Consider the following 11,517-nt stretch of genomic DNA (forward strand, 5'->3'; position numbering starts at 1 on the left):
TGCGATCTCTACCCGTTCACGTCTCGTAAGGTGGCGACTCAGCTTGCCGTCCCGCTTTTGTAGGCGGAATGTCCGTCTCTTCCTCTCTGTGTGTGTGTGTGCCGTGTGTGTGTGCCATGTGTCTCCATATGGCGTCCTGTTAAACCATAAGCGAACTCGATGCACGGATGCTTCATGTTTTGTAGTTGTTGGAAAAAAAAAAAAAAAAAAAAGCAGAATCCCTTCATCAGATTTAGAGATCTTTGCTTTTGGTGAACCTTTGTTCACAGGAGGAAAGGTTGTCTAGCTCATAACACAACTTACCATGAAGACCTGTCCTTATTACAGCTCACTCAGAAGCCAAGTCCCTTTCAGTAGAAGGACCTTCTAGTGCTTCATAGAGGGAATGTGTTTTCTCTTGTGTCCACTTCCCTCAGTGCGGCCTATTTTCTTTATTCATCTGCAAGTAAATAATAGAAATACTGCTGCACATGTCTGCAGACATGGACTGTATTCTACTTCCACATGCTGAAAACACACAAAACAAAGACATACATGGTCTGATGGTCCATGTAACATGACAGCAATCTATCACAACAGCTTTGGTGACCCAGTAGCAGGAAGCAGAGTGGCTGTGAGCTCTCTCACTTACAAAACCACCCGTGTGTGTGTGTGTGTGTGTGTGTGTGTGTGTGTGTGTGTACAAAGTGCATGACGCCTCAGCCTCTATCTGGCAATGAGCAGAACAGGAAGCAGCGAGGTGGGGCTCGCTCTGTGCTGTTCTCTCTTCCTCTCCTCCACCTCGTTCACTCGCTCCGGTTTCAGACCGCCTTTTTGATTCCCGGCGGAGAAGGACATCCTGGATTTTGAGGAGGCAGGAAAAAGCGCTCGGTGTTGCCCTGATTGGCGCTGCCATCGGTGCCGAGTGTTGTGACAGGAGAGAACGGGGGGGGGACCCGGAGCGAAGCCAGAAGGAGGCCAAACATGGCCAGTGAGGACACACTGGAGGACCTGCCGGGGGACCAACCGGTGGACTCCCCGATACACACTGAGCAGAGTGACACAGAGTCTTGGGTAGGCAAACTGTGGCCGCAGAAGGCCCTCAGCATGGCCGCCCTTTTTTTTTTTTTTTTTTTTGTCTTTCAATCCACTACTACGGCCCTTCTCTTTTCTGTCTTCCTCGTTCACTTCCTGCAAAAAAAGACATCTCCTCTCCGACAGCGAATCACTCGCTAGTTCTCATTCCTGTGCGTTGTTGTGATTTCGCCGCGCTGTGTGAGCTAACTCACGCCTCGCTCCTGAGATTCTTTGTCGTAAAACGCCAGGGGTTAGGTTGTGTTGTGCCCAACAGGATTGCGTCACAGCACAAGCGCTTCCCTTCCTGTCGTTCTCGGTGCGTTGCTGCCTTGGCCTTCTCTTCTGCCTCGAACTTCTCAGGCCTGCCGCAGGAAATCACCCTTTCTTCCCTTATTCTATTGCTCGGTTTGAGCGTCAGCAGATCGGCTTGACCATTTCTACTTTGCTTAAATGCATTGAGTTGCTGCCACGCGATTGGCTGACTAGATACGTGCGTTAACGAGCAAGTGAACAGGCGTACCTAATAAAGTGGCGCTAGAACTTGCTTTAGAGTGAAGGTGAAAGAAAGAACAGAGTAGAAAGTTACATTGAACAAGAACTACTTATATGTGTGTGTATATACCTAGGTGCATTGTGTTTTCCCCTCGATCACTATTGTTGCCGTCAACATGTTTACAAAAAAAGTTGCGTAATTGCGAATGAACATAGTTGTGCCAGACACTTTAAAGATAAATGTCGTCCTTTCTTAATGATAACATACTTTAAAACCAATATTTGTTTTGATGCAGCATGTGTTATTTCGTGGTGCAGCCAGGAAGTAAACGGCTCTGGTCATGTGAGCATGTACACTAGTCATGTGACACGACACATATTCATTGAGACCCTTTATTATTATTTCAATATTTGCTTGAAATTAGTGGTAAGAATCATTCGAGGCCCCACGATATGATATTATTGCGATACCTAAGTCACAATACAATCTTACTGCGATGACGTATAATATTGCGATATGTTGTAATTACATTTTTTCAACTGCAGAGTATGCAGTTCGTCAACGTCTGTTGCATGTAATGAGAAAGTTTCCACTCGGTTCATCTCACTTCAATCAGATTTATTGCAGCGAAATGGGTTTGTCAGTGAAGCAGACAGACCGACCAACACTTCATCTTATTTTGACCAACTTCCTGCCAATCCCCGCTGACTTTACCCTTGACCGCACTAGAGTTGTATTTGCAATTTTAATAGTTAATATAATAAAAGATCGACACTTGGCGTCCATGTATCGATACAAATATTGCCCTGCGAAATATCGCGATACTGTGCTGAATCATTTTTTCCATCATTTTCCATCATTCAGTAACATATTTAGAGCCTTATAACTTTTTTCCGTATGATATATACAGTGAATGTACAAGTTCACGTCCATGCGCTTATCAGTGATGTCGATGTCTGTATCGGTTTACATCTTTAAATAGAGATGTTGCGTCTGAGGATATTCCACACCAAACACGTTCTTAGTCTTCACGACTTTGCTCCACAACCATGTTTGTGGAACATGCTCAACCAACATCGCTCCAGAGTCGTGCGATGACGTAACGTCGCATTAAAGCAGCGCTTCAAATCCTGCAGGCACTCGGCCTGCGCCACGTGGTTGGGTTTGGCCGGCGGGGCCGTGGCTGACCGTCGTACTGTATTGTGTTACAGATGGATTATGGCTCTAATGAGAGCAGAGCTGCAGCCCCGGCCCGCATGTAGCCGGGTGGACACAGAGACCTAAGAAGTTGTAATCAGATCTGCTAAGCTGGACGGCTGGCTGCATGGTGCAGTGAAAGGCCCCGAGCACCCCGCCATTACACTGGGGCAGAGGGAAGGGGAACAGTCCTCAGTGTGTGTGTGTGTGTGTGTGCGCGCGTGCGTGCGTGCGTGCGTGTGTGTTCTAATGAGGTCTAATGTCACAACATCAAACTAATGAATGACATCTCCCCTTTTCAATGGGTTTACGCTGAATTTGGTTCCCTGTACACAGAAACTAATACACAGGGGATGAACACAATAATGCTAACAACTGTCAAAATACAACTGCTCTGCAACATGCAGTATATTCCATTTGCAGAACTTATAATGTTTAGTTAAGACTCACCTGCAGTAATGTTAGACCTTTATTGTGGTGGTGTCATTGGGCTTGGAAGGTGTTCACATTATTTTGTCCCCTGTTATGCCAGGAGACGAGCTTTGTGCTAAATGTCAGAGTCCTGTGTCGCCGATGAGCATTGATACAAGTTGTAAAGTATCGCTAGTGACTAAAAGCGTTCGTCCTTTTTTTACAACATTCAACGTCACGCTGTCAAGTTTGTGTTCCACCCACAAAGTTAGCCTAGCTCGCTAAAGCTAGCACCGATTCACATTTGATGATGCTTCAACACCCGACTCAGAGGCAGCTCCCGCACACTCGGAGCTGTTTTCCTAGTAAGGAGAGGGTCAAGTTAGCATGAACAAAAACAATCCCGCCCATGAAGGACACTAATGCAGGAGGAGCTATCAATGCAAAAAAATAAATACAATTTGAATTAGTACTCTAAATTATAAAATTGTCAAAACAGAGACTAATAAATAGGAATGATCGTCATAATCCCATAATCAGTATCTTATTCCACCTGTATCTGGGTGTTTTTTGGTGAAAACCACAAAATCTGCTGTTATGTGGTTGGTGTTGATCAGGAGGAGGAGCTGATGTGAGCGCTCGGATCTTTACGCGCTGACTTTGATGGGTTTCACATGTTGTGCTTTCACTTGGGGTTTGCTGTTTGTTTCCCCCTCTTTTCATCCCACGGCGCTCCACTTCGTCAGAACTGTGCGGGGCGACCGTTGCCAGCTTTGTCTGCCGTGACCTCGGCTCAGCGCCTCTCAGCTGGATGTCACCTTTTGATTCTGTTTTGCTTTCAACTCAAATTGAATAATCCCCCGCATACGCAGTGGGCTATATACAGTTTCCTTTGTTTTTTTTTACATTTGTACTATCTTCTGCACACCTCCTCTTGAGCTCCTTCTCCTTTTGTGACTTCTGCCTAACCGTCGTGCTCTCCTCCTCCTCTGCTCCCCCTTCAGAGCGATCCGGGCGGGCTGCCGGTGCTCCAGCAGCTCGGCCTGGACCAGAACTCTGACTTCTCAGACTCCAGCGTTCAGCAGTGCCTGGACGAGCACCGCGAGAGGATCCGCAGGGAGATCCGCAAGGAGCTGAAGATCAAGGAGGGCGCGGAGAACCTGCGCAGGGCCACCACCGACAAGAGGAATGCCCAGCAGGTGGACTCACAGATCCGCAGCTCCAAGCGCAAGCTGGAGTCCCTCCAGGCCCAGCTGCAGGAGCTGGACGCACACATTGTGGTCAAAGGCCCCGATGACAACAAAGGTACCACCGTATCAGTAACAGTATCCACCGTGGAGAGGTGGTTCATAAGCTCTGCCACTGTGGGATGTGCCATTTGGGACATGGTGATGCATTGTTGGAGGCTATGGATGTCTGTACAAAATGTTAAGGCAGTTAATGTTGCTGAGGTAAACCAATCAGCCATTGCCACCCGTTGAGCCACGTCACTAGTATACCAGTCACATTATCCTCTCCACAATGTTCTAGTGCCGGCGATATGGACTACAAATATAATCTCTGGTTACTTCACACCACACCCGATTTACGGTTTGGATACAAAGACGAATTAAAACAAAGGGTATTTGAATAATCCCTTTAACAATAAATGTAGTTAACAAAAGCAAACAAACAAAGATGTGAAACGCCACTTCATCTGCACAGTGATGTCTTTCCACCGGGGCCCCTTTCTTCATATGAGATACGGGCAAATGACTCCGCTAATCTGCTGTTTTGTGAGCAAAACTCAGAGGAGCAGCTTCTCACTAACATGAGAATAGCTGGTCTGCCTTAAAGGTAGCTAGCCTTTCACTACTTGTTTGTCTTCACATTTCATTTGACGCTCTTTAAAGCACCAACAAGGATTGATTTTCAAAACTGTACCTATTTACAACTCAATCGCCACCTGAGAAATTTACAGAACAAAAAAAAGAAATCAAACATTCGATATGATGAGGTTACATTTCTCAAGCAAGTGTTTTTTATACCACACGGGCATACACTGAAACCAGTGGCTCCCTCAAAGGCAGGAAATCAACATACAAACCTATTGGATGCTTTGTAGTCGTAGTCAGTGGTCTTTAACGTTACGCGCTACACCAACAGTAACCTGACCTCTTACCGTCCAACCCCTCCGCTTGCACAGATACCCCCAGGTCTCCGGGGTCTTTCAATCGGATGTCGGCCAACCAGCACCGCATCGCAGCTTTGGAGCGGCAGCTAAACATCGAGCTGAAGGTCAAACAAGGAGCCGAGAACATGATTCCGATCTATGCCAACGGAGGTAACAAGGTATTCATCTGGCCACGACCGTCGCTCACTTCACTGTCCGTGGCAGATTCTGTCATAGTTACTTCCTTTACTCTCTATTTGATTTCCTCCTGTGCTTCCTCTCCCCTCCGCAGGACAAGAAGCTGCTCCAGACGGCTCAGCAGATGCTGCAGGACAGCAAGACAAAGATCGACATCATCCGCATGCAGATCCGAAAGGCCATGCAGGCCACGGAGCAGTCTGAGGACAACCAAAGTATCTATCACGCTTTTTCTTTTCTTTTTCATCCTCGCTCTCATCTTCCGATTCCTCTTTCATCCCACCTGTTACTCTTCTAAAACTTATAAACACTGCATATTTCATGATGCGGGTGGTAATGGATCGATTCCTGCTTCAGAACTTCACAGTGTACAGGCTTCTGGTCAACACACACACATGCACATGCACATATTCCATTACAGCCCTTTCGCTCTCTCAGGTTGGAGCCTTATTGATGTTTCTGCATCCGCCTTGATGTTGCCCAACAACTAAAAGCCATGCCTCATTCAGCAGAGGTTAGAGACGAGGCAGGATACATGCAGGGAGCCAGGAAGGGAGGGAGACTGAAAGGGGGGCCGAGTCAGAGATGACAACAGAGTGAAGGAAGGAGTCTGAGATGAAAGAGGGAGCGAGCAGGGAGGGAAACAAAAGCTCGGAGCAGCGGAAAGAGCAGCAGTGATCCCGGAGAGCACGGCGAGCTGTCTGACTTCAGGATCAAGCTTTTGTTTTCTCTCCATTCTCTGTTATTATTCTCTCTTCAGCTCTGTGCTTTTAAAGCTGCTATGACTCATATCATCTCGAACTTAGAGAGCTTAATGTCACGTTGCCGTAGTGGCATCTGGTGCGGTTGTATCGGAGTAGTTTTACCAATACGAGTACATGAACACGGCATCGGACCCAGTACTGCCATTGGTGCATCCCTGGTTGGCTTCATTCTCACAGCTCTCGTTGGCGCCGTTTTCAGCCACAGTTTGTCCGTCTTAAACAAATTGATTTTAAAAACCCACTGGCCACTACCGTATCATCTTAAAAGGTGATGATACGCGGTGGTGTTGTGTTTACAGCTCGTATTCGCTGACCCATGTGGCCAAAACTATTGCATGTTTAAGGGTAAATATTTGAGCACATGAAGCGTTCCCCTAAATAGGACAAACGAAGACGAAGCAAACCCTTCCACACAAGCCAACCTCAATAACTGTGATCAAATCTGGAACCAGTGTTTTGCCCAATAGATTCTCCCCTCAGTGAAAATACATTTTGTACAGATATTGCGCCATCTGTTGACAAACCTGGCGCTGTGTCCCAGGTAAGCCGGACATGTGCGGGATGGAGCTGCGCGTGGAGGAGCTGTGGCACCACTACCGGGTGGAGCACGCCATGGCCGAGGGGGCCAAGAACATGCTGCGACTGCTCGGCGCAGGAAAGGTCCAAGACAAGAAGGCCATGGCCGAGGTCAGAGAGCCGACAGGCTCAAACACACTCAGATCACTGTTTCAATGTCAGGCTCCGATAAATGCTCGTAAACGTTGATGCACACCGAAGAAGCACTGCACAAAACATGTTTTTATCAATTTCGCCATGTTACATATTCGTTATATTTTGTTAATGATTCCACATTGTTGTGTGTTTATTCAGTTTAACTAACACACATATGTAAATGACTTGTCGAAGTGCAGATTTTGTTAACTTTGAACAGAACCTGGTCGGCGTGATTCCAGTCTTTGTGCTAAGCTAAGCTAAGCTAGCCGGCTGTAGCTTTGTATTTGAAGACATCTAACTCTCTGCAAGAAAGCGAATCGGCGCGTATCCCAACATGTCGAACGTTTCCAAATTATCAATTTAAAAATCAATGCTCGACTAGATCTGTAGGTAAAAACATTTTGCCCCATTTTTCCCACTTTTACAGTATACACGTTTACATACCACACATTATTAATGCAGTTATGAACTATTCTATCCCATATGCTCAGTTTTTGTTCCATATTAGCACATTTGAATTGCTGCTTGTTTTTTGTGGTTTTGAAAGAACTTTTGGTCCAAATTCCATTTTTCCACATCGTAGCAATTTACAGACAGAAGGCGAACGACAGGGAAACAAAGAGACAATCAGCAGGAGGGAGAAGCAGCCTTGTTCATAAATACATCTCTGATAGTGCTTCGCTCTTATGCGAGTGCTCTGATTAATACATGCAGAAATAGCCATGTTGTTATTCCTTTGTGTCATTAGCCCACCACATTTTCTGTCACTGCGACTGTGAGATCGGCAGTCCAATCAGGCTCTGCAGATCAAATAGTTTGACTATTCGGTGTCACCCCGAGTATCTCTCCCCCTCCCCCGACCTCCCCTCCTAAAAAAAGCACTCAGTAGAAAACATTGAATGATGTCTGCAGGCTCAGTGCGGTCTGAGCGAGTCGTCCCAGCGCCTGGACCTGCTCCGGTGCTCTCTGGAGCAGAGGCTGCAGGAGCTGCCCGAGGACCATCCCAAGGCCTGCCTCATCAAGGAGGAGCTGGTGCTGGCCACCTCCTCGGCCTTCAGCTCCCGCCACAGCACCCCCTACGTCCACAACCAGTACAGCACCATGAGCAAACCGTCCCCACTCACAGGTAGACACAGAAACTGTAAATAGTTTAAACTTTTAGTTCCTTGTTTAGCTGCAGAGATGTCCATCTTTCAAGCACTAATCTTTAGAATTCATTTTTTCTTCCTTCAAGGTACTCTGCAGGTGCATCTGCTGGGCTGTGTGGGGCTGCTGGAGGTCGTCCCAGGGCGGAACAGAGGCACCCCGCTGGTTCTTCCCTCTTACTCTCTGGGAGACGGACGCCCCTCGTTCAAACTGAGCGGCCTCTACAGCCGCAGCACCAGCAGCATGAGCCTGAAGATCCCCGGCAAGAACGACGAGCTCTCCTGTGAGTGTTTCTTTTCTTTTTTTCTTGTTTCGTACCGGTGACTTTTAGATGTTCACAGTGTATAATAAATACATGCTGTTGAACAGATCCTGTGTGTGTGTGTGTGTGTGTGTGTGTGTGTGTGTGTGTGTGTGTGTTTCACAGCGGAGGTGAGCGCAGTGCTGAAGCTGGAGAACACAGTGGTGGGCCAGACGGTGTGGAAGACAGTTGGAGAGCAGACCTGGGACCAGACGTTCATTGTGGACCTGGAGAGAGTAAGTCACAGTGTGATTCAAGCTAAACTTGATCCTGGACCAGCGATCAAACCTTCACGTTACATCCCTGGTGTGTGTGTTTTTCGTGCGATTAGTCCCGGGAGATGGAGATTGCAGTGTACTGGAGAGATTACCGCTCCCTGTGCGCTCTGAAGTACCTGAAGCTGGAGGAGTTCCTGGACAACCAAACACACCGAGTCCAGCTGGAACTGGAGCCACAGGGGCTGCTGCTGGCTGAGGTACAGGGGACACACACACACACACACACACACACACACACACACACACACACACACACACACACACACACACACACGGGACAGGTAAAGTGTAATAGATATTGGCCAAACAGCTCACTGCAGATGCATGTTGGTTGTTTTAACATATTGTTTTTTGCTTTAGGTGATTTTCTTCAACCCTGTGATCGAGAGAGGCCGAAGACTCCAGAGGCAGAAGAAAGTCTTCTCTAAACAGCACGGTATGTTCGGATGTACGCACACAGCCACTGAACTGAAACATGGAGTGTGTCTTCACTCATAAAGGAATTTCAAAAACGGACGGGCAAGTTCTTCTTCTCCAAATGACAAAAACCAATGTGTTTGAGTGTCAATGAGTGTCGTGGTGGTAAGAATATAATATTCAGAGGCACCACGTTGAGTTTGTGTGAGAGAGAGACAGTGTGTCATTGTTTTGGGTCTGTGTGCATTGAAAGCTCTTTTTAATCCTCTGCTCTGACGACAGCCTTGGCCGGAGGCGTCATGTTTCCAGGTTGTTCATTCTGGTGAACGTGATGTCTCAGGAACGCCTGGAGGGATTCTTTTCAAATTTAGGCACAAACTTCCACCTGGACTAGGTTAGATTTTAGGGGTCAAAGATCAAGGTCACTGTGTGATGTCATTAAACACATTTTTTGTCTCAACTCAAGAATTGATTTGCTAAATATGACAATTCCACACAAATGTCTAATAGGATAAAATGATGACGTGAAAGCATTTTTGACAGACATGTCAAACTCAGAATGTCAAACAACAAACTGAACAGACGGTTAATCCGTCCCAAACAAACCAGCAGTAGCTGCCTTGTTTAAAGGAGTTGCAGGCCAAATGGGTTGAGAGGCGCGGCAGCAGATAAAGTGTAAATGGCTTGTGGTATTTTCTGGAAGTGTGATTATAAGCATTTACAGGAAATGCAAGCTCAGCAGGAGACCTTCCTCCATCAGATGCTGAAGTTAGCACGAATGGATCCTCTTTATTTTCCTCCTCCTAGTAAACACAGCCCGTAATGAGAGGTTTTCGTGGTGTGCCATTCATTAGTTATACTCCACTCTGTGTGTTTCAGGGAAGGCCTTCCTGCGTGCTCGTCAGATGAACGTGGACGTCGCTACCTGGGTCCGCCTGCTGAGGAACGCCATCCCCAGTGGAAGCAACACACCCGCCTACACTCCCAGTTTCACGGGCAACACGCTCACACAGAGCACTGGGTGGGTGACCAGTACGCCTGCTACTCAGCAGAAAAGACTTTTAAAAATGCTTTTTAAGTATGTTTAAGTATTTGAAATTATACATTCAGGCCCAACTTTCTGGTGAGAAATGAGGCATTAAGTGCAGAAATGATGCTAAACAGCACACTCTCAAGTTTGGTGCTAAAACTTATCTTCTAATGCCATTTTTTTTTTTATATTTAATTTCTAAGTGATACAACTTCTAATAAAGATGTAATTAATCATCATTTTTTGACAGATTTATGTTATTTGGCCTCAATGATACCTTTTCTTATCTGTGCCATTACTTTTTGCATAATTCAATGAAGACACATTAGGAGATGCTTCAGGTTTGCATTCATTCATTTTTGTTATTAAATCAATGAGGCTCATGAAAAACCGAACCATTTCAACCTGTTTTGGGGAAAAGATCAATCGTCTGAATATCTACATTCTAATCCAGCTGCCTCTAGATTTTAAAACCTCAACACCTCGGCAAAGAGCTCATCCAATAGAGATTACATTTCGATTTTCTTGTTTTTCTTTGTGTGCAGAGAAATCTCAGTGGAGAAGCTGAATCTGGGCAGCGACTCTCCTCCCAAAACTGAAATCCGGAGAGACGTGGTGGACACAGCCGCTCCCTTGGTGAGTCAGAGGGACGGAGGCCAAAGAGGAAGGGAAGCAGACGAGAGGATGGAAAAGATGGGCATCTTAACACTATCATGTTACTATTCTGCTCACTTCCTACCTGCGGCCTTTGGCTTGGAAACAGTGCTCTAGTCATAGGCGGCTGCACTGTGCTGCTGCAGTGAAATCTAAGACGAGCATGGCAAGGACAGGATGACTGATCAGAGAAATGGAGAGCTGAAAACTCAGGGAGACAGCGTTAATGAGACGTAATTGGATGGGGGGAGCTTTAATTCGATCAAGGCCAAATCTGCGTTAGTTTCCCAGTGTGAAGAGCACAAACTGCAGAGGGTGGTAATGTGGGAGAGAGGACTGGAGAGGTGGCATAGAGAGGAAGTACTGTAGAGAGAGAGAGAGAGAGAGAGAGAGAAGGAAGAGGGGAGGAGGAAAAAGAAAGATAACAAAACATAAGTTACAACATCAACAGTAGAAAACGTTTTTTTATTCTACCGACCTAAAGTGTGTGGAGCGAAGCTACAGCTTATTGCCCCTAAACTTTATACAAAACACAAACTATTTGATGTTAAAAGTAGCATCAGACACCGTGTTACAGTGAACTGCACCATACTAATGCCAAAATGACTTTCTGATCATAATTTCTTCTATTTTATGTTAGATTATTTTTAAACATTTTGAAACTTACCAAAGTGTGCATTTTCAGTTCCTCTGTGCAATTGTTATT

At 46.2% G+C, this 11,517-nt stretch overlaps 1 protein-coding gene across 2 annotated transcripts in view; it reads left to right on the forward strand.

Moving 5' to 3' along the window:
• The window catches only part of LOC116396352 (serine/threonine-protein kinase N1-like), a 37,143-nt gene that overhangs the window by 10,813 nt on the left and 14,813 nt on the right, over window positions 1-11,517 (forward strand). Inside the window, exons 1-12 of one of the 2 annotated variants that reach the window (XM_031870913.1) lie at window positions 7-1,053; window positions 4,162-4,462; window positions 5,343-5,488; window positions 5,602-5,722; window positions 6,813-6,958; window positions 7,898-8,111; window positions 8,220-8,414; window positions 8,559-8,668; window positions 8,764-8,907; window positions 9,071-9,146; window positions 10,007-10,148; window positions 10,703-10,793. In XM_031870913.1, coding sequence (XP_031726773.1) covers window positions 964-1,053; window positions 4,162-4,462; window positions 5,343-5,488; window positions 5,602-5,722; window positions 6,813-6,958; window positions 7,898-8,111; window positions 8,220-8,414; window positions 8,559-8,668; window positions 8,764-8,907; window positions 9,071-9,146; window positions 10,007-10,148; window positions 10,703-10,793 — 1,776 coding nt within the window. In that variant the 5' untranslated portion in view covers window positions 7-963. Of the gene's footprint in view, window positions 1-6; window positions 1,054-4,161; window positions 4,463-5,342; window positions 5,489-5,601; window positions 5,723-6,812; window positions 6,959-7,897; window positions 8,112-8,219; window positions 8,415-8,558; window positions 8,669-8,763; window positions 8,908-9,070; window positions 9,147-10,006; window positions 10,149-10,702; window positions 10,794-11,517 lie in introns of those variants that run through there. The other variant, XM_031870914.1, reaches the window with a different exon arrangement.

This window comes from Anarrhichthys ocellatus, unplaced genomic scaffold, assembly GCF_004355925.1.
Source record: "Anarrhichthys ocellatus isolate YVR2014 unplaced genomic scaffold, GSC_Weel_1.0 scaffold55, whole genome shotgun sequence".
NCBI lineage: Eukaryota > Metazoa > Chordata > Actinopteri > Perciformes > Anarhichadidae > Anarrhichthys > Anarrhichthys ocellatus.